Source organism: Myotis daubentonii, chromosome 17, assembly GCF_963259705.1.
Source record: "Myotis daubentonii chromosome 17, mMyoDau2.1, whole genome shotgun sequence".
Taxonomy (NCBI): Eukaryota; Metazoa; Chordata; class Mammalia; order Chiroptera; family Vespertilionidae; genus Myotis; species Myotis daubentonii.
The window spans coordinates 43,639,420-43,662,940 of record NC_081856.1 but is presented as its reverse complement, the minus strand read 5'-3'; the positions used below and the strand labels follow the sequence as shown (position 1 = coordinate 43,662,940).

Here is a 23,521-nt window from a genome sequence, read left to right as displayed (position 1 = left end):
TACTGAGCCATATAATAGATTTTCACTGGTCATATTTAAGACCAACATAGTCAATTTAATGAAGAACAAAGTAAAATAAAATGAGAATGAAAAAAACAAACATATCCATTGGTTGAAATAAAAGTTCAACCAATGATTAGGCAGAGATCCACAATATCCTTTTTAAAAAAAATTTTGTTTTATCCACGATATTCTTAGATTGTGGAAACATTTCAGAATTTTGGCAGATATTAACCATAACTTTGTTTAAAATCATTGCAGATGTATTTGAAATCTGTCAGAGAAAGAACATTTTAAAACCCTGTTTTATTTAAATAACTAAACCTGAATTATTATTGCCATTGTGCACCACAAGCTACTAGAAGTAATAAGGACTTACCCTGGCTCCTCTTTTACCTCTTCACTTCCTCATGGTCCTTCTGGCTAATCCTACCTCCTCCTGGACTCCCATGGCCTCACCAGTCATATTATATCTATGAACCCCAACGCTACTTCTCCAGCCCAGATCTGCCTCCTAAGTTCTACACCCAACTTGCCCACTACTTACTCTTACTAATAGACAACTGGATCTGAGGTAGTTTCCACGCACTTACCAGTTCTAAAGCTACATTCAAGGTCTTTCACTCCCAGCTCGCTGCTCACCTAACTAAGTCAACATTATTTATTCAATGCCCGAAGTGATTAAGCTGAGAAATAACCCAGATTCCTTTCTTCCCACCATACCACACTGATCACTGAGTCTTTTAAATTCTACTTCTCAATACTATTGTTTAAACCTAACCTTTTTTTTCTCTGGCCAACATTGCTACCTTCCTAGTTTAGCTTCTAATAATTTCTTGCTTTGGTCATTGCAGCAACCTCCATGCTGGTCTCACTGATTCACGCAGTTTTAATTTTAGTTTCATACTGATAACACAGTGACCTTTCTAAATGCAAATCAAACCATGTCATCCTTCTGCTTAGAACTTTCCAATGGCTCATTTTCTACACTGAACGGTTAGAGTGAAAAATAAACATTTGGAATAACTAGATTTTTAAATCTAGCTGGTATGGTCTTGATCAGTGGTTTTCAAACCGGATTCCGTAAAGCCCTGGAGTTCCAAAAGAAGGTCCCAGACACTCCCACAAAGACACTTCCTATACAGTTCTCCCGAGGGTAAGTTATCTACCTTCTTCTTAAACATTTCCTGCCATGGGTAGCACACCCCCCCACAAAGAACCATGTTTGGCAACTCTAAGTTACAGGAAGTATTTTCTTAAATGTGAACTTGAAATATGTCCTTCTATAATTTACACTCATGTTCCAAGTAAATTCCTCTTTTATATACAAGTACATCAAATATCTGAAAATGCAGGTAATGGCTCCTGTCTTGCTTGACTGTTTTTCAGGTGAAACTTCCCTAGTTCCTTTCATATGACATGTTTTTTAGATTCATCATCATCATCTTACTTGCCTATATTGACAATGCAGACTCTCCATGGTCTTCTAACATCAGATGTAATATTGCTAATAATGATCTCTCCATCTAGAATGCATTTGCAATAGTACTAATGCAACTTAAAACTACTTACTGGTATGACAACTAAGTAACAGTGTTGGCTTTTAAAGTAATTTTGTTCAAAAGAACACAATGCTAAAAAATCTTTATCTTCACTCTTTAGAAATATGGAATGAAACTGAATTGATACCTGCTCTAAGTGGTGAATCAGCAAGTCTGGAATTCTTTAAATTAAAATAAAAGAGGGAGTAGTTCTTACTACACACAGATGTTCAACCTCAATGACCATGAGGAGAGGCTAATAAGATCCTTTTTTTTTTTACAGCTGCATAGTATTCCAGTGTGTAAATATAACACAGCTTTTTATCCACTCATCTACTGATGGGCACTTGGGCTGTTTCCAGATCTTAGCTATTGTCAATTGTGTTGCTATGGACATAGGGGTACATAGATTCTTTCTGATTGGTGTTTTGAGATTCTTAGGATATATTCCTAGAAGTGGATCACTAGGTAAATGGCAGTTCCATTCTTAAATTTTTTGAGGAAACTCCAAACCGTTTTCCATAATGGCTGCACCAGTCTGCATTCCCACCAACAATATACTAGGGTTCTCTTTTCTCCACATCCTCGCCAGCACTTGTCATTTGTTGATTTGTTGATGGTAACCATTCTGACAGGTGTGAGGTGACACCTCACTCTAGTTTCAATTTGCATCTCTCTGATGATTAGTGACTTTGATATGTCTCTTGGCTGTCTGTATGTCCTCTTTGGAAAAGTGTCTATTTAGGTCCTTTGCCCATTTTTAAATAATTTGTCTTCCTTTTGTTAAGTTGTATGAGTTCCTTATACATTTTGGAAATTAACCCCTTATCACATGTATCACTGACAAATATGTCTTCCCATACAGTGGGCTCCCTTTTCTTTTGCTGTGCAGAGCTTTTTATTTTGTTTATTTTCTCCTTTGTTTCCCTTGCCCTCAGAGATGTAACGGCAAATACATTGCTATGAGAGATGTCTGAGATTTTGCTGCCTGTGGTTTCTTCTAGGATTTTTACAGTTTTACACTTAAGTCTTTTATCCATTTTGACTTTATTCTTGTATATGGTGTAAGTTGGTGGTCTAGTTTTATTATTATTTTTTCGCATGTATCTGTCTGATTTCCCAACACCATTTATTGAAGCAACTATCTTTACTCCATTGAATGTTCTTGCCTCCTTTGTCAAATATTAATTGAGTGTAATGGCTTGGGTTGACTTCTGGATTCTCTGTCCTGTTCCATTGATCTATATATTTATCCTTGTGCCAGTACCAGGCTTTCTTTTATTACAATGGCTTTGTAGTATAATTTGATATCTAGAATTGTGATCCCTCCTTCTTTGCTATTTTTTCTCATGACTGCTACATAATCCCTACACAAGACCTAGAACAAATACTCCAAAAATTTATATGGAACTAAAAAGACCCTGAATAGCCTCAACATCATTACTTTTGAATTAATGGAGGCTACTAGTATTTCATTACTAGCAACTGTGTATTGGCATAATAAATTTTAAAAATCATATAACTTTCAAAATTTTAGAATGATCTGTCTCAGTAGAGTCAGAAGAAATCTGACATTTAGACTATGCATGTATTAGCGAATAAACAGCAAAAAAACCCCAAAACTACAACTATTCTTCTGAAGACTCATTCTTCAATTAGAGCTGTTCAGGCTTTAGAAGACTTAAAAATAAGTATTACAAAACATCTGGGACCCAAATGATACCCTCTGAAAAGATACATTCCATCAAAATTAGGATAGAATGGGACACCAATATTTGTAGTAAACCTTCAGAACTCAGAACACTCTCATATCCCACGCATATAAAACTCGTGAAAAAAGAACTCCTTAGGGAGTTTAACAAGATATCAGCCAATGCTGCCTTTAGATTCCCTGTCAGTCCAGACTTTACTAGTAATGTTACAAAAGAATGCAATATATAGGAGAGAAAGTATAATATTTTAATGATCAATAAATATTACATAACGATTTTGTGTTTCTGGTCTTTTATCTTTAACTTTCTTCCCTAAAATCTCCTATTGCTTAAAAAAAAAAAAGGAACTGATTAATTTGACAAGGTTACATTACTGACATTTGGACTGGACACATACATTCCATTAACATTTTCAACAGATTTTAAGAACCCTGATATGTCTCTGGGCTTCATCATTACAAGAGATTTTTATCTTCAGAATTTAAATTTAGTTCTTATAGCAACCTTTTATTCCATAACAGAGTCCAGGAATTTAACCTCAATTAGTCTCCACCTCTGACCTTTTAATGAAAATAAATAATAAAATATTTTAAGTGTAGCTCAATAGATTTTCTATGAAATAACTGAGCAAATCAAATCATGGAGAGAGAGGGGGGAGATAATCCCTTAAAGGAAGCCTTTGCTTGTTATTCTTTTTTTAAAGAGTAATTTTGTAATAAAATTGCATATTTATTTGGGTTGTAAGTTCTTATTTTAATCAGCTAGTCTTAAGATGGGTCACATGTATAAAGAAATCTAAAAATTTTAACATTGCCCTAGCTGGTCTGGCTCAGTGGATAGAGTGTCAGCCTGCAGACTAAAGGGTACTGGGTTCAATTCCGGTCAAGGGCACATGCCTGGGTTGTGGGCTCACTCCCCAGTAGGGGGCGTGCAGGAAGCAGCCAATCAATGATTCTCTCTCATCATTGATGTTTCTATCTCTCTCTCCTCCCTCTCCCTTCCTCTTTGAAATCAATAAAAACATATTTTTAAAAGTAATTAAAAATTTTAACATTTAGAACAACGAGGGTTATCAATGTTTATATAGTAAACTCAAAACCAGAGAGGAGAGTATAAAAGGTTTCTTTGGGAAATAACTCTTGTGAAAGAAACCCATAAATTTCACCATTATCAACTGCATTTGACAAAAGTATAGAAAATGTTTTATTGAAGCAAATTTCTATATAGTATTCTTTAAAAAATAAATTTAGCTTATGTAGGTGCTTTGGTAAAAACAAAATAACCAAAAGCACATTTTGGCACTACTACTCCATTGAAGAAAACAGCAGTCCCTTGACCACTGCCCCTTCCCAAATCTTCCTCCCCCACCCCCTTACCCGGCCAGGCCTGCACTACTCTTATGACCTCTCCCTCCAGTCAGCACTACAGACTCCATTTATAGTCTTCTTTGTTTTCTCCTCAACCAGGGGATAGGGAACGCTTCGCCCCGAATCTTTACTAATAACCATGGTGCTATAATGAAACAGGGGTCTTTTGATTTACCAATAACTTAATTCAGACCCTGTATCTGAGAAAATGGAAGACTAATGTTTTCCTACTGGAAACGAACAGCAACTCTATATAGAGCAGCAACTCTAATATGGCTTATATTTCAAGAGCAGCAGCATGCACAGAAAAGGAGAAGGAAAGAAATAAAATCTCAAGTTACTTTTCCACTACAGAGAATAAAATGGGGAAAAGCTTTAATATTTTATAAAAATCCTTACAACAAAAAGTAAGACGGGCTGAGTAGGTACTTCCTTGAAAGACAGGGAGAGTAAGGAAAAGACTGAAAATAGTATTCTCTGCAATGAGTCAGAGATACTAAAGTTCAAACGGAAGTAAGTAGTGGCAACAGAAAGGGAAGAGGCAAACCAATCCCTGGACTGACTAAAGCGAAAAGTAAATTGCTAAGGAATTTTATCCCAGGAATCTACTCTTGCACCCCCAACAGTCCTGTGCTGCTCCCAACCCTACCCCCATCAGGAGCTGCCCAGGGCATACGAGCCACCATTAGTGTCCTAGTGTCTCAAAGTAAAAGCCTACATATCCTCCACAGGCCCTCCCTCCCTTGAGGTGACAGGTGTTTCTTTGTAGGGAAGAGTGGCCCTGTATCAGGATTGGGGCCTATGAGATGAGGGTTTCCAGGGAAGCTCTATTTTCTTGACATAGGTACCAGCCATTTCTTCTTGCTCTTTCCTCTTGCCTGGAATGCAGATTTAATGGCTGAACATCTGGCAGTTATTCTGCAATCAGGATGACAATGAGAATAATGCCCTAAAGATGATGTGAAAAAAAAGGATTTCTGACATTATGAAATCACTCTACCAATGCAGGACACTCTGCTGTTGGATTTCTTGTTAAATGGGAAATCTGTTTAACCACTGTTATTTGGATTTTCTGGTACAGATAGCTAAATTCATCCCCAATTGAAAAATTTTTACTCCCAAGTGGAGGATGCAGGAATGGGTAGGAGCAGCAATCTTCAGTTTTGCTACAGGAATAACCCAATCTGAAACTTGAACTCCATTGTTATATAATAGTTTAATTATTATTACACTAGAGGCCCAGTGCACAAATTTGTGCATGAGTGGGGTCCCTTGGCCTGGCTGGTGATCGAGGCCTATTAAGGGGGGTGGGCGGGGGGGGGGGGGAGTAGCTGACCAGGGAGAGGGGCAGCAGGAGGTTGGCTGGCCAGGGGGAGGGGCCGTGAGAGGTTGGCCAGCTGGAGCAAGAGGCTGTGTGGGAGTTTGGCTGTTGGAGCACACTGACCACCAGGGGGAAGCTCCTGCATTGAGCATCTGCCCCCTGGTGGTCAGTGTGTGTCATAGCAACTGATTGACAGGTCATTTGGTCATTCAGTCGCTTAGGCTTTACCCTATATAATAAAAGCCTAATATGCAAATTGTTCCCTCAACCAGGAGTTTTTACCAGGAATTTGACCTGGAAGCGGAGCTGGCTTGCCCTGGCCGGCGGCTGAAGGCAGCCCGGGGGAAGGGAGACCCCGGCCGGCAGCCGGCAGCTGCTAGGGACCCTACCCGTGCACGGATTTTGTGCACTGGGCCTCTAGTATATATGTGTGTGTGTGTGTGTGTGTGTGTGTGTGTGTGTGTGTGTGTATATTTCAGATTTATTACGGTTTTAAGAGTCTTTTACAGGCTGACCTAAAAACTTACGGTAAAATGCCTGTTGGGTTCTATAGTAAAAAAAAAAAAACTTGGAAAATAAGCCATTCCTAGGTTAGAAATAAACATTTTATTATTTAAAAATAACAAAAGTGTGAAAATCAACTTAAACAAAAGGTAGCAGCCTATTACATTAGATTTTTCTTTTTGGATGATTTAGAACAAGATATGCCAACACCTAATTTTTTATTCAAATGTATGGGCTTGTACCTCCAAATATTTTCCATTATTTAATTTAAAACTGAGTATTAAATTTTAGAGTATATCTTTGCTATACACGAAGAACATAAAAAACATTTTTTTTTATTTCAAAAGAGGAAAGTAGGTAACATTTGTTTGGAAAGTTAATGGGAGGAGGCAGTTGTAATTGTGCAGTAATATTTAACAACACAATATTCAGCACATGCCCACATTGTGCAGTCAAGTCTTCAGGGAGATGGATGCATGTTCATAGGAGTAGGACAGAGAGGATGTTTCTGACTTAAAATTTACTTTTTTAAAAAGGAAAAAAAAGAAGAAACAGGCTTTTCGACAGGAGAGTGAAGCAGGATATCTCAAGATAGCAACCACTGTCATATATGATTGTGGTTGCTATGGCTAATACTTTTTTTTTTTTAACAGAGAAAGAATAACCACAAAAACTGACATCAATTTCTCCAGCTGCAGCTGAATTCTGACCCTACTTATAAAAAATATTTTTATTTTAATAATAAATATAATGTTCAAAATTACCTTGTTTCTCAATTTTGTCCCTAATTCTTTCAACCACTTGTTGTGGAACTAAAAACCCATTAGCAAAAAAAAATTAAAATAAAATAAACACCATGCAAAAAAAAAGCGTTTTCCCTTCCTTCACGCATTCCCAAAACATATACAAGAAAGACTAAATTGTGTGAATCTAATGCTTTTAGAAAATATGCCAGTCCACCTACAATTATTCATTAACTTTCTTAATCTGAATATCTTCTAAACAGGTGAAAAGTCTTCATCGAAATTCAAATATATAAAGGAATTTTTAAAATACTTTAACAAAATATAATTTAATTTTTAATTTCTTAGCATGCTTATGACAAAGTCAGTCAAGTGTAGGGAATGAAATAACAATTAATCGTAACTTTAGCATAATATATTTAGACATCAAAGGGATTTATGAATATTATCTAATTTGTTCTACTAAAAATATTTTAATGCCGAAACCGGTTTGGCTCAGTGGATAGAGCGTCGGCCTGCGGACTGAAGGGTCCCAGGTTCAATTCCGGTCAAGGGCATGTACCTGGGTTGCGGGCACATCCCCAGTGGGAGGTGTGCAGGAGGCAGCTGATCGATGTTTCTCTCTCATCGATGTTTCTAACTCTCTATCTCTCTCCCTTCTTCTCTGTAAAAAATCAATAAAATATATTTTAAAAAAATATATTTTAAGATGTGGGTGATCCATCTGATTAACGATCTTGGAAATTTGTCTTTTAATTTGTTGCCAAGAGAATAACTCAAATGTATGTGTATGTGTATATGTGTGTGTGTGTGTGTGTGTGTGTGTATATATATACACACATATACGTATATACACACACACACACATATATAAAAAAATAGAATGTTAATACAGAAGCTACTGACATCAGCTTTTTCTTAACTTCTTAGACTGTACAAAGGAGGACACAGACAATGTGGAGAAGATCCAGAGGCTATTCATAAAGAAGATTAAAAGCTTAGGAAATAACACCTGTCCAAAGGTTAAAGGGACTGAAATTGTTCAGCCGGGAAAAGTCTCAGTATATAATTTAACAAGTATCCAAGTATATCCGAAGGGTTCTTGAACAGAAAATAGTGACCAGCTGTTTTCCATTTCCAATGAGAGTAGAATAAAGGGAAACAGACAAATTTAAGCCCAAGGATTTTAGTTAAATAAAAGGAATGATTTCCTGTACAAGTAATGAGCATTATAACAGCAACTGTGTGTCTTTGGAAACCCTTTCTTCAGAGGTCTTTACAAGAAAGACAAATTTTCATTTATACAAGGAAGACTAAAATTTATATACTTTTCATGCTCTGTGCTAGGTATCCTCAGACCAAAATATCTACACTTACAGGCCCGAGATGGGTCAAAACATCATTAAACATTCCACAGACAAGAGAACACGGAGGCACAGACCATATTCAGTACCCACAAGTGACTCCGAACCACTGTGGCCACACATCATACCTCTGTAGAGGAAATGAAGGGTTTCTAACTGCCCAGTAATACTATGGCTATTTGTACCCAGCTGCAAGTAAGACCTGTAGTTTACTGTTCTCACCTTTACTGCTGTGCTGTGGGCAAGATTAACATCAAACACACACACAACAGTTTTTCATGAAAGAATAGTAAGAGCTCTGGAGAAATAGGACAGTGATGCCCCCACACACCCAGCTCTCCTGGTTGTTTCTTGGCATTTCAAGTTCTATCCTTAATGATTTACTTCTTTGGCTCAAAGGTTTATAACTTTTGGAAAAAATGTAAATATTTCGTGAACATTAAACATTATTAAGCACTTTACATCTGCATATCGGATCCTTTTCTGAAATAGATTTTGGGAGAAAGGAGGGGGAAAAGGACTGACCCAGAGCAGGGAGAGATGTTACTAAGCACAGAATGGGACATGAAAGATGTTGTTCAGAACAAATGGTCTTGTACTTACAATTTTGTCCAGGGACATTAGATGAACTAAGGAGCAGGGACACCTAATGGGTAGTCTTCCCTTCTTGCTCATTTCTCCTAAACCCTTTTAAATCAACCTAGAATCTATTTCCAGAATAAATTCCTAAAAATCTAAAGCAGATCTTAATTTGCCTTCTATTACTAATTAAGTGAAACTGTCCAAAATGAAACAATAAACTGTGATATTAAAAAAAATCAGTTATAGGCATATACAAAGAAGATATTTTAAAATATGTATTCCATCAAAATTATTTAACCCAATATCTAATCATTGCTAAACACGGTTACGAAAGGTTAATATAAGTAAAAAATATAAAACCTAAACATGACCAGTTATTCCTCCACCCATTCTTAATAATACATGGTCTCCACCTGTGCACCAGCCAGCTTGCCCTCTGCTAACTGTGCTCCACTGTTTCCATCCTTTCTATAACTCCAGGTGAGTTCTAGGCACTGAGGAAAGTTGCTTATTTCCTTGTTCTAAAAAGTGGTTATCAGTCCTAGCTCCACCTCAGAACTACTTACAGAGTTGTTTTGATTTTTTTTTTTTTTTTTTTTTTATGAAGAGATGCCAAGGTCTTGCTCTGGTCTAGAGCCAGCATCTCTGAGGGGCTACTGCTATGGTGTGCATTTGTGAGGTGAGTTCATGGATCCAAAACCAGGGTTTATCTTATAAATCAAGTTCACTGCTCCAGCCTGTGGAGATCTCTTCAGATCCTGATTTCATTTCAGAAGCTATTTTCATTCTGCTCCACTTCATGTCACTTGCAGTTCTAATGGGCTTTCAGTCTATAGCTTCATCAAGTTTCTATAAAAAATGCTGACCCAGTCAGGGTGGAGGCCTGACCCCTACAGCACACAGTGAGAACTCTTCTGGTTGACAATTTATTACTTAACACTGTGCCACTGTCTCTGGCAAGCCTTCTTGTAGAGGCCGGGAATCTCAGCACTGCATTTCCCAGAACTCCTTGCACCTTACCCTGGATAAGTACACTTTTTCCACAACCAGGAAAGCGAGAAAGGAGGCAGAGGCCATGAGGCTGCTGCCTCAGTTATTTCCTCTGCCACACACAGCTATGAAGACGTGGTGTTTTTTTTTATTAACAGCAGCATTCCAGCATCCAGTCACCAGCCTCCCAAGTGCTAAGGGGTGGCTGCCTTGGCAGTAGTAGCTCTCTAATCCCTGCACAGCCACAGGGAGTGAGAGCATTCTGGTTTACTGACCTCAGCAGTGCCAATGGTAGCCTCTGGATTCATTGTCCTGATCGTACCAGTAGTAGCTGCATTGATGGTCACTTTGGACTCCTGGAGGCCTAGCTTACACAGCCCTAGCCTCCAACTGCCTCCAATCTCTCCATTGATTTATGAATGTCCACACTTCTGACTTAAATCTGTATGTTTAAAATACCTAGAGTAGTTTCTGTTTCCTCCAATAATCCCTGACTGACACAAGCCCATTTGGGTATAACCGTTCAACCCTCAGAACCACCAACTAGGTCATATTACAGAGTGTCCACAAGGATATCATCAAATACCTTGTCAAATACTTTTCCAAAATCCTAAAACACGAAGTTCAAACCCTACATTTTCTCTAATGTACAAGTTTAGTGATGCTGTCAAAAAAAGGCAATTATATTACTCTGATCTGATTTGTTTCCACGAAACTAAGTCAGCTCATAATGATCCAGGTCTTTTTTCCTAAAGAACTCACAGATGTTCTTGTTCCACCACTGACTTGCTATGAAGCCCTGAACAAGTCATTTATCATTCCCAAGTCTCAATTTCCTCAGTGGTGAGTGGTAGTGACAATCCTACTTTACAGGGTCCTTGTGAGGAGTCAATAAAACAATGTATGGAAAGTCCTGAAAATAATGTTTGGCCCACACTAGATGCTCATTTACAGACAGTTGTAATTTGAGAAATTCATCTTTTTCTCTTTTCTAAAAAAAAAGTAAAATAAAATTTAAATTACTCTTTCATGCTTCCATGACACTTTACCCATTTTCTCAGAGATATCAAATTTCACAAACAGTGAGATATAATAGTTCTCTCACCTGCAACTTATCACAATACACACGACTGAGCATTTCGGGAGATGTCAGATCAGCTGAGTGTCTTTACCATGCCATTCAAATCGTTCATATTTATGCTTGTGCTAATCTGTTCATTCTAGAGATCACCAATGTCTCTAGAGTCCCCTCTGGCTATCTGACTGAACAAAGAGCAAGGTGTTGCAGGAGGCAGGGAAAGGTTGGAGCAAGGGTTTGCCTTGGGAAAAGAACAGAGCTGTTCACTGGCTCGGGTCTCCAGTCCCAGGAAGAGCAGGCCTCCCTGGCTGTGTGGGAAGCAGGGCTGGCTCTCTAGATGCTCCAGTTTTCCAAGTTGTTGGAAGGACAAACTGACAGGGTATCAGGTAAAGATTAATCCTTATTAACCTGCTGTATTTAAAGCACGCTGCTAGGTGCTAAATGTATTTACCTAAATTAATCCACACTTACATACGCAGACAAATATACATCACTGAACCTGAGAAAACATTAAGTCACACACAATTAAAAGTGGTCTGACTTTAAATCCCTGGCTCTTTCCACTACACCGCATCATTTGTTCAGAAAATATTTAATGAACTCTTACTACTGTGCTAGGTATTGTACTAAGCACTGGGAATACAGTGGGGAATAAACAGATAACCATACAGAAATAGGGAATTATAATACAGTGTGACAATTGCTATTCAGAGTAAAAGCATGAAGTAAGATGGTTGCCTATGGGAGGGGCACCCATCCCTAACCTGGGTCAGTAGAGGAAGCAAACCTCTTAACACGTTAAGCGCCAGCCTGTTTTGTCTTCTGTACGGGAAGTATAGTGTCAGTCACCGGTGACTGACAGGGCACTCAATGTGTTAACTGAGCCTGAGAATTAGCCAAGGAAGCAGGAATCTAAACAAAGGGAGGTACTGGGCAGCGCAAAATAGAGGGATTTGGGCACATAAAATCCCAAAGGTAAGGATGAGCATTTTAAGAGCTGAGGAGCTAGAAGAAGAATAGTGAGACCTGAGAACAGAAAGGTAAACAGACAGCAGAGAATATACTGCCTTTTAACCCATGTTGGGCTCTACACTAAGAGCAATGGGGAGTCACCAGAGGGCCAAAAGCAAAAAAGAAATGATGAGATCTGTATAGGGTAGGGGACTAAGACTGGAGGTAGGGGATCAATTAGGAAGCATGAGGCTTGATGTTGATTCAATGATGGGGTGAAGAAAAAGAGAGGTTAAGAACGACTAATTTTCCTATCTTACGCCAAAGTCCATGTTTGAAACACCTGCACAGCTTCTCTAACTCTCACGTGATAACATTTCAGTTTTTCCTGTAAGTAGGAAGCAAGGTAATCTACTGAAACTGCGAGGAGAGGTGGCAGGGAGAGATTTAGTGAAGGTCTAAAATAGCCACTGTGTAGCATGGGAAAGAGCTGAGCAGAGAGACATCGGCCTACAGGAACATTCTGAGGGCCCAAATGGGGGTGAGTGAAGGCCAAGAACTGGTGGTCGCCATCTGTATACATGTGAGAATGTCTACATGGGCACTCAGCAGCCACAGTGAAGATGCACAGAAGATGGACAAATAGATTGGTCCATGGTCACATTTGCCAGAGAGGGAGAAAAGAAGACCAATAGGGTAGAGGCGGTAAGGATAGAAGGAAGAGAGTGAAACTAGCTTGTAACCTTACTGGAGAGTGTGGCGCTTCATCTGAAACCAACCAAAGATAGTCCTCTCAGCGCAACTGCAGCTCCCAATCCAGCCCCACTCTCTGAGACCAGAAACTATACCACAGAGACAGAGCTGCGTAGATCTGAGCTGAACAGGGTAAAAGGCCCCGGTCTTCTCTTTGCTGAAATGACTGCTTTCCCAGAGTCACCCACAAAGAAATAACCTCTACTATCTCATCAATTTGATGACTATGGATTCCTTGACCTGAGCCTAATCTACTCTCTTTCAGGACAAAAACTCTTAAATGTTGATTTACTTAAAGACAATCAATCTACTTATACCCACTGTTAACCAATCATAATTCTCCCTGACACTCACCAATCTGGATAACGTAGAGATCTCTGTGTAAACACTTGCTGTTGCCAGACTGTGAAAGATCTTGGTTACCCAGCTGAATCCTGCCCATAGATGGATAATGAGGCGGCCTGAGAGAGATGTGAATGGGAAGAATGGTAGGGGAGTGCAGAAGTAATGCTGTCACTGCTAAAAACAGATTTGGAGAGCTCTTCTTGGGACATGCCCCCAGGTTCATGCCATTTGTTTTAGAAGGAAAGATATTAATATTTTATTGTGTTAGCTATTGGTTTTATAAAAGTACATTTTTTAGATTTATCAACCGATGGTCATTGGCACCAATTCAACACCAACAAGAATCCGCAAGTTCGGGTGTGGTGAAGGAAACTTTACGCAGGGATACAGCAAGGTGGTGAAAACAGCATGACTATAGAGCGGCCCTGGGGCCAGGAGGCCCTGGGGGCAGGACCCTCTCCAGCGTGACAGCTCTGCTCTGCAAAGGTCTGCTCAGCACTATGCGTCTGCTCCACTCTGCTCTGGGGAGACACCTTTGGTGTTTCAGCTCAGTCAGGAGACTCCTCAGTGGGAAGGGAAAGTGCACTCCCATTCCATTTTTTAAAAAAACATCAAATTCTAAAATTTTTTTGTCACTTTTGCCCACTTTCCTTCAAAAGATCTTTTAATAATTTTGCTTCCTAGAGTCAAATCAACACACTTTTCCAGAAGGAAAACAGGTTTGTAATTTCATATGCCATGTGCCCCAACTGGGAATTGAACCCGTAGCCTTTTTTGGTATACAAGACTAAGCTCCAACCAGCTCAGCCACCTGGCCAGGGCACTGCTATGATCTTTTTAGGGAGCAACAACACTAAGGAGACATTAGCAAATGAGGCTTTGACTGTGGACATAACCTGAGAGCTCGTACCAATGAATCTAAGAAGTTTTAAAAAAGATTTAGATCCTAAGGAAAAACAAAAAGTAATGATGTGGTTTCAGGAAAAGTTCAGCCTCAGTAACTTCTTCACCTTTTTCACTGCTGCTATACTACAGTATGACAGCCCTGGGGGTCACGTTAATGGATTTTGGGGAACATTACAGAATAATGTCTAAATTGGAAAAACTTAAAATACACTCACAGCTGACTCATAGGGTTTAAATTTGCAGAAGTACATAAAACAACTGCAACTATATAAATCACTATCTGATCAACTTAAATGTGGGCTTTCAATAAGATCTCAATAATATGATCATATAAACATGAACATATTGAAATCAAATTTCAATATGATTTTCAAAAAAATCATACTTAGGATATAAAATTATAACATCTAGTGAATTATTTCTGTGGCTATCAAAGCTAAAAGTCACTACACAAAATATATGGAAATCTGTGATGTAATTTAATGTCTGATAAATTGTCATCACATATCTCTTCCTTGAAACATAACATTCTAACATGAATTAGATTCCATAAAGATTTATGTTTTTTTAATAACTTTTATATGCTGATGACCAGCTATATGACTGCATGGAAAAGTTGTTTATGCAGTTTCAAAGGGAGCTCAGTAGCTCACTAGAGATACAAGAAAGCACTCAGTGACCATCTAAATGTCTGCTAAAAGTTAGAAGGTCTAACTAAAAACCTGTATCAGCGTGTAGAAAAATGACATAAAATATCTCATAAAGTCTTCTTGATCTACAGGGCACAGGACTTGTACCACAACACTAGCTGGCTTTGGAGGCCACAAGACCATCCAGTGCAGCTGGGTAAGCATGTTAGGGGTGCAGAAAGCCTCTCCTAGTCAGAAGCCTGGCTAGGAATTTCAGGAAACCCAAGTCTTAGGCTGCTTTCCAGAGCAAAGTCTCAGAAGACCCACCAGTTGTGGGATATAGAAAATTCATTACCCCTCGCCTCCCATGGTTAACTATATGGCAAATACACACACACACACACACACACACACACACACACACACACACATAAATATAAAGAAGTGCTAGTCTGTGAGACTTTGTCTTCACCACTCTGGAAGTAACAGACATCAGAGAGAATGTCTTCATCGTCATTTTAGCCCCCGCAGCACTCCTGGCACCGTGCCTCACACATGACAAGCAGTAGTAAATATGCACTGAACTGAATTTCATGCATGAATATCCCTGTTGCTTGAGCCTTATTTCTAATGTTTCTTTTTGTCCCACATTGGCCCTATTTCCTCTAACTTGCACCCCTGTGCCACTGTGCAGTTTAACTGATCATTTAGGCAACAGGAAATAATATTAGGTTGTATTTATTGGAACAGAATTTTTGATTCACTTTTTTCTTATTGGAAAAGTAAATAAAAACACTATCTTTTATACAAATTAAATTATGTTATGGGTAAGCATTCTTCAACAAAAAAGTTCCATAATCCCAAACTAGAGATGTGCTGCTTTCTGCTAGCTTAAAAAATTATTTTTAAAATTTACTAGTGTTAAATAAAGCAAAGAAACAAAAATTTCCACGCTGGCTATAAAAAGTAATACAGAACTATCCTGGTTTCTATGGACATATACTTTCAAAATAGAAAATTGATATTCAATGGAAAAAAAGCCACATACTTTTCATAGTTCCATCTTCTTCTTCTTCGTCCTCACTGTTTATCACCATGGTCCCCAGGTCAGACTCTAACATCGTGCTGTTATGCTCAATCATGGTCTGGGCCCCTTCGCTCATGGTGCTTGTGGCCCTCATGGTGCCCACACTTTCCGAGCTGGTCTTCACCATGGTGTGGGAGTCCAGCTCATCTTCATCCTGCAAGGAAAACATTGCAGTGAAGGAAGGCTTTTCCAACACAGCTGGATTTCTTAATTCTCAACATATTTTCAATCATGAAAAATACTATTACTACTAATTTTAATGTAAGGATACACATACAAATGTTATCTTAAGAGTCAAAGTTATCCAAAAGAACCTAAAGCTTTAGGTAATTAAAGCTATCTCAATAGAAACTGATGAAATAGAAGGCTGCTAGCTATTTTTAAAATAAGGGTCGAAGTATGTAAATTATCAACAAATGCATAGCAAAGAATATAGTGACAAAATAAATTAAAGAGCACATTAAAGACAACATGTTGACACTTATTATAACAGCTATAATAAAATTTATAACCTTATACAAAGGCAGTAAGCTTTTTAAAAAATTGTGATAAATATACATAACATAAAATTTAACATTTTAATCATTTTTCAGTATATAGTTCTGTGACAATGAGTACATTCATAGTGTTGTGAAATCATCACCTACACCAATTTCACTACACCCAGAACTTTTTCATCATACCAAAGAGAAATTCTGTACCCTTTAAAAAAATAACTCCCCAGTCTGCCCTTCCCCCAATACCTGGTAACTTCTATTCTACTTTCTCTCACTATGAGTCCTATTTTCCCAAAGTTCAACCTGAGTCCCTAGCTGCCAAAAACTCCTATCATGCTGTGCTCATTCTGTCTCCCTATCTGCTCATGCCTCCTTCTCTACCCAGAATTCTCTTTCTTCTCTATTCATTGTAACTAAATCATACCTAGTCCCAGATCAAGTATGTATTACCTTCATGGCTAATTCAGTCTTTACTAATTACCCTCTTTTCCAATCTTCTGTAGAATTTATAATCTGCATTACACATTTTTACATTTAAATTTATGATCTCATATTGTAACTGTGTAAAATCCTTTATAAACATAAGTATCATATAGATAAGAATGCCTTACAGTACTTCTGACTTTACTCAAGTGTTTCATTCAGTATCCCATTATACAGGAAACATTATATATTTACTTTTTCAAAGAATTATAAAATCAGGGACCTTTAATAATTCAGACCTTCATTTTATATTTGAAAAAAACTGAGGCCCACAGAAAGTAAGAGATTTTCCCAAGGCCACACACCTATTTAGTAGAGCTGAAAACAAAACAAAATAAAAACCTTAGAACTTAAAACTTGAACTAAAAAACTAGTTCCTTCATTTTAGTCCATTATTTCACTAAATACATGTACTTAGTTACATTTAAATTCTGACCTACTTCCATGCTTAAGAGGCACAGGCTTACAATTTTAACAGCTATGTCACCAGCTCCTATTCCCAGAGTCCCATACAAATTATTTGGTCATTCCTACTCAAAGCCACGATCTTCTCCCATTTGGCTTATTAAAACAGCCTCCTAACAGTTTTCACTGCTTCCAACTCTTGCCCTCTTTAGTCTCCCACACAAAAGGCAGATTGATCCTTTCAAAAGACAAATCACATCGTGTTACTCTCCTGCTCAAAACACTGCATTTGGCTTCCCATCACACTTAGAATAATATCCAAAATCTCTGTCATAGCCAAATGTGATCCGGCCCAGTAATATCTGCCAACCCCATCTCCTATCACATTCCTTCTCACTCATCAAGTTCCAGCCATGCTGGCCTTGTTTGCTGTTTCTTGAGCATTCTAAGCATGTTCCTCCTCCAGCCTTTAAGTTGGCTTGTCTCTCAGCCCGGAATACCCTTCCACACCAGCTCGATCCTTTACTTCAATCAAGTCTCTCCTTAGATGTTACTGCCGTAGTGCAGCTTTTCTGACCACCAATCTAAAATTGAAGTCTCCATCATTCTTTATCCTTCTCTATTCCTTATAGCCCGAACCTGGTTTCTCCACCACTAGAATGTAAGTTTAATAAAGGTAGAATATTTCTTTTTCACTGATGAATCCACAATGCTTAGAACACCTGACACACAGTAGGTATTTGACAAAAAAATTATTTAATGAATGAATCAATTTATCTTTTCACTCATTAGTTTATTCAATGAACATTTATTGCACATTTACATGTTAAGTCATGAACCAGGCATTGAGATCAATAAATTACAAGGTATTCTAAGTGCTGTAAGAAAAGTGTTGGCAAGTACAATGGGAGTATCAAGAATAGAGCCTCTGGCTCTGCCTTTAATAAGTGAAGAAATCCTTACAGAAGAGGCTGCCTTTAACCTAGGTTTTGAAGGATGAGTAGACTAGGTATGTAACATATGTAAATAAATTTGAGTGGGTACTTTATAGTACAACTTCTTTCTCACAATAGAACTTCTCAGCTCAAAAACGAGAGACTGAATTAGGTGTCATACTTTTATACTGCGATAGCACCTTGTGCTTTTGCTGATCATACACGTATGACACAAAACTGTAGTTGTCTGTACAACTTACTTGTCCAAATCTCCCATTAGTCTCTAAAATCTATAAGGGCAGTAACCAGATCTTGTTAACAGTTATATTCCTGGTATCCAGTACAAAGCCTTAGTCTAATTACATAATCTATTAAATGAATGGTAAAGCCCTCACTTTGAGGTGGTGATAAAACACAGAACCAAGGACAATGCCATGTAAGGTTCTAGTGTAGGGCTTTATTTAAACCTACTTATTATTTTAAAACATAGAATGACTACTGAAGAAACTTTGGGAAGAAAATAATGCTATTAACTAGAATTATATTTAATCATTAATCTAACAATGATTAAAATAGTCATCATCAATGAGTTATTAACACTATGCTAAGGATTTATTGCAGGCTACTCCCATTGTACCCTCTTATTAATCCTGTGAGATATTATTATCCCCATTGTACAAATGATACACCTGAAGTTTAAATGAGTCTAATAATTTATCCAAGGTCATACAACAAATAAGTGGAGGAGCAAGGATTCTAACCAGGTCATTCTAATTCGAAAGCCCAAGATCTAATTTCCAACTGATTAAGGCTTTTAAGTTATCTACAGAATTTCTCAAGTCTAATTTAATTTACATTACAGGTTAGCTAGAGCACTTTTCATTTTGCTAAGTTAAGAGATGAAGAAACGCCAGGCCAGTGTGGCTAAGTGGTTGAGCGTTGACCTATAAACTAGGAAATCACAACTCCATTCCCGGTCAGGACACATGCCCGGGTTGCAGGTTCAATACCCAGTATGTAGTATGTAGAAGGTACTAATTAATGATTCTCTCTCATCATTAATGTTTCTATCTCTCCCTCTCTATTCCTCTCTGAAATTAATACAAAATATTTAATAAAAAAAGAGATGAAGAAACTAACATACATAAATAAACTGATTCGTACTTGTTCAAAAAGCGAATTTTACAAAAAGTTGGGATTTACTCTTCCCAGTAGATCCCACTGAAGAGGGAGTGAGTGAATAAGGGAGGAAGGGAAAAGTTGGATATTCTATCAGTTCTTTTAAAAAAATCTACTGTTGGATTAATATTTTATCGTGGTTACAACCAGTTTATTCCCAAAACACTAAATCTATTTTTATATGTGTGAGTCATTGTCTTTTATCCTTATAAGATTCAGTGCTGTGACCATTAAACTTAACAAGAAACATAACATCTGGTTGGTGTGAAATAATACTTTGAGTCTTCCTATGTTCTATATTAGAGATGAATATACAAAGGGATAATGAAGTCTGCACTTCTGGATTCACACAGTTGGCTTAGATAATCTATAAAATTATAAAAACACTGAATCAAGTTGGGAATGATTGCTTTACTGTTTATTATTATTTTGTTAATCCTCACTTGAGGATGTATTTTTTCCCATTGAATTTTTGAGAGAGAGGAAGGGAGGGGTAAAGGGAGGAAGATAAGAAAGAAAGAGAGAGAGAGAGAGAAACATCAGTGTGAGAAATACATCAATTGGTTAACTCCCACACACCTGATCTGGGACTGGGGATTAAACCTGCAACTCAGGTACGTGCCCTTGACCAGGAATCAAACCTGAGACCCTTTGGTGTATAAGGTGACACTCTAATCTGAGCCACACTAGCCAGGGCATATTTTTACTTGCATAGTCACTTTGCTAAAGGATGCTAATCTAATTTACAAATTGTCAGTAAAAAAAAACATAGCAATGAAAAAAAGTGAGCACTCAATTCACTAATGAGACAATGGCACTCAAACAGTAATTAATGAAGTCCAGATGGAACGAGAACTGGATTGTATTAAATTAGAAAACTCATTTGGTGATGGTATTAAAAACTCTTCAGCAACACTTTCTACTTTTTGAAAATCATTAACTCTGAAAAACTTGATATTATACATTATTGTTAAAATTTCATTTGATACTTTTTACTTTTTATAATAAAATAGATATTTACAAAGTTTTTCTAAAGCTATACTTCATTTATATGTACTCTGTTATTCCTCACAGAAGAAAAGCAGAAGAAAAACATGTTGATACTTCATAGAAAAAGGTCTGCAGAACAGATGCTTCCCACTGTAGAAAGCAGCCAATTCCAGTAAGGAATACAATAGCATTTTCAATCAGTGGTCATCATGTGCCAGGAATGCAAAACAGAGTACTGATGATAATCCAGGTTATGAATCATAAAATCCACATGGAATACAAATATTTGAAAACATTATTAGGAAATCCTACTCCATTGCTAAGACAGATTTATGCTACAACAGTCTGAGAAATAATCACAGACTACATTAGGTATCTTTACATTTGCAATACCTACTACCTTAAAGGATTGGCAACTACTACTTGTCTGATTTTAAGGATATTAACACAAATGTTTTAGAAAGCATTTGTCATTTGCAACATTGAGATTGTTCAACTATTCTTAAATAGGTATCTTTCTCATTGAAAAAATTCTTATTATTTTATTTCTCTTCCTGAAATAATATTAAATATATCTGCATTGCCAATGCAATACGTAATAGGACATTATCAGTATAGAGAGCAATTTTCAACCAATGTGCCACAAGAATTTTTAAAACATGCAATACCTGGGTATTTAGTCAGGGGCACTGACCTCTTTTCCCTTCAACTGTTAAATTAGAATTGACAACAGCCAACACAACAATAGCCATCTGGTGTGAATGCCCTGTCTTTTCTAAAAATATAATATATATTTTATTGATTTCAGAGAGGGAGAGAGAGATAAACATTAATGATGAGAGAGACTCATTGATCCACTGCCTCCTACATGCCTCCCTAATGGGGACCAAGCCTACAACCCAGGCATGTGCCCTGACTGGGAATCGAACCGTGACCTCCTGGTTCATAGGTCAATGCTAACCACTGAGCCATGACAGCCAGGTTAAATGCCCTATCATGAACCATAAATATATAGGTCATATACTAGAGTTGTATCTTATTGGTTGTGTTGCATAATAAGGTTGTGTCTGATTGGTTAATTCTTGGCACCAGAAATCCTTATTTATATACAAGTATAGGCTCCTGACTTTTTAAAAAGTCACTTTGGAGCAAAAAAGAGCAAGTATTTGCTATTATTATTGTTTTGTAAATCAATCAAAATTATACCTACTTTTTTGTCAGATTGGCAAAAAAATAACATTTTTTGGTGTGCTGTGAATTTTAGCAATTAGTTGATGTGTGCCATGAGATTAAAAAGGTTGAAGCTCAATGGTATAGAGCAGTGATTTTCATGGCTTTCATTCAACTAAACAATTCTAATGAGTATGCACTCTGCTACAGCATGAAAAAATTATTTTCAGGAAAAAAATAAATGTGTAAGATATATAAGTGAACCAATTATACAAAAAGTAGCAATATTACAGTCTGTCCCGATTATTTAAAACCTCTTAGAGGTGCGAATCAGGGATGGCACTGACAGCAAACATAACATACATGCTATAAATGCATCACGGAGCTTTTAATATAATGAGGGAATCCCCATGGGCCCCAAACCACTGGGAATCAGAGTGAAAATAAACTAAATCTGACCTGAGGGCTGACTTAGGGGCCTGTGATGATGGGGTATCTGTTTTAGTGGATAAAGGGGAACAAGAAACACATTTTGGGGTTCTCTCTAACATAGAACTGAAACCCCTGTTAAAGATTGGGACTCTTGAAGGTCTATATCCTCAGTGAAAAGATGAACAGCAAAAAAATGTACTCAAAGGTGAAGAAGATGACATGCAAACTTGTCTGTCTCACATGGGCTATAGGTAAAGATGAGGAGGAGTGGACTGGTGATGGTGATGGTGCTTCCCTTTAGAATGTACAGGCATGGGTTTGGGCTTTCTAACGTTATCCTCGTGGTCTATGTGGATAGACCCCTATGAGAAATTAACCTAAAGCAGTCCCAGTACCGAAACATCCCGAGGGCTGATGGAAACAAAAACCTACACTACATGGATTCATACTCCTCCTTTAACCCAGAACTCACATCATTCGGAGACAAAATCCAGCTAAACTTGAGCTCACAATCCAAAAGATAAACAATTAATAAACAAGTTACTGCCCTGGCCGGTTGACACAGTGGATAGAGCAGGTCGGCCTGCGAACTGAAGGGTCCCGGGTTCGATTCCGGTCAAGGGCACATACCTTGGTTGCGGGCACATCCCCAGCAGGGGGTGTGCAGGAGGCAGCTGATTGATGTTTCTAACTCTCTATCCCTCTCCCTTCCTCTCTGTAAAAAAATCAATAAAATATATTTAAAAAAACAAAAAAATAAACAAGTTACTGAGAATGGGTAGAAACAAGACACAACAGAATTAAGATTCCCTTGCTACTAAGAATTACGTTAGTCCCCTTAGAAAGCTGGATTTTTCTAAGATAAAGATTTCCAGGAGAAAGACAGAAGAGAGTAGATTAAAAAAAAATAACATTCTAGAGCAAAGATATTTGCCTTGCTAAATAAAATAAATAACAGTCTAGATTTAAAAAAGATAACAAACACAAAGGTAGAAATAGTCTAGCTAGAATGGAAAACAGTAAGTTTGGTTGCATTAAGGGATGGCCTACAGCTTATAGAGTGCTTTAAACAGTGGGAAGCAGCATAAATTGCTTGGCAGAGGAGAGATAGGAACCTGGGAAACTAAAGGATGAATTAGAGAAGAAGACTGGAGACAAAAAGACTGGAATCAGAAGGTTACTGAAATGCAGATTTGAAGTAATTGGAGCCTATACTAAGAAAGGTCACATCGAAACAGAAATGACAAGTCAAATCTGAAAGAAATCATGAAAGAATCAAAATATTCTAGAAACTTGCTGGACACTCAAATATAATGGATCAAAGATAACTCCAATATTATGAACCTAAAGAGACCAAACTGACTCTAAAGAGAAAATTGTAAAAGATTCTAATTTGAAATGATGACGACAGAAAACAAAACAGATAATGCCAATTATTTGTAATGAAAAAATGACTTAATGAAATTTGCTACTTCAGCATACTAGTATAATAAAGACACTGAAAAATGATTATTAATTTGTGATGAAAGAGTCAAATAGATCAGCACAGCATGTGCA

The 23,521-nt window shown here is 37.6% G+C and overlaps 1 protein-coding gene across 5 annotated transcripts in view; it reads right to left on the bottom strand.

Moving 5' to 3' along the window:
* The window catches only part of STK3 (serine/threonine kinase 3), a 221,666-nt gene that overhangs the window by 58,262 nt on the left and 139,883 nt on the right, over positions 1–23,521 (bottom strand). For all 5 annotated transcript variants that reach the window (XM_059672133.1, XM_059672130.1, XM_059672135.1 and 2 more), the window contains one exon: positions 15,835–16,027. In XM_059672133.1, coding sequence (XP_059528116.1) covers positions 15,835–16,027 — 193 coding nt within the window. The remainder of the gene's footprint in view (positions 1–15,834; positions 16,028–23,521) is intronic.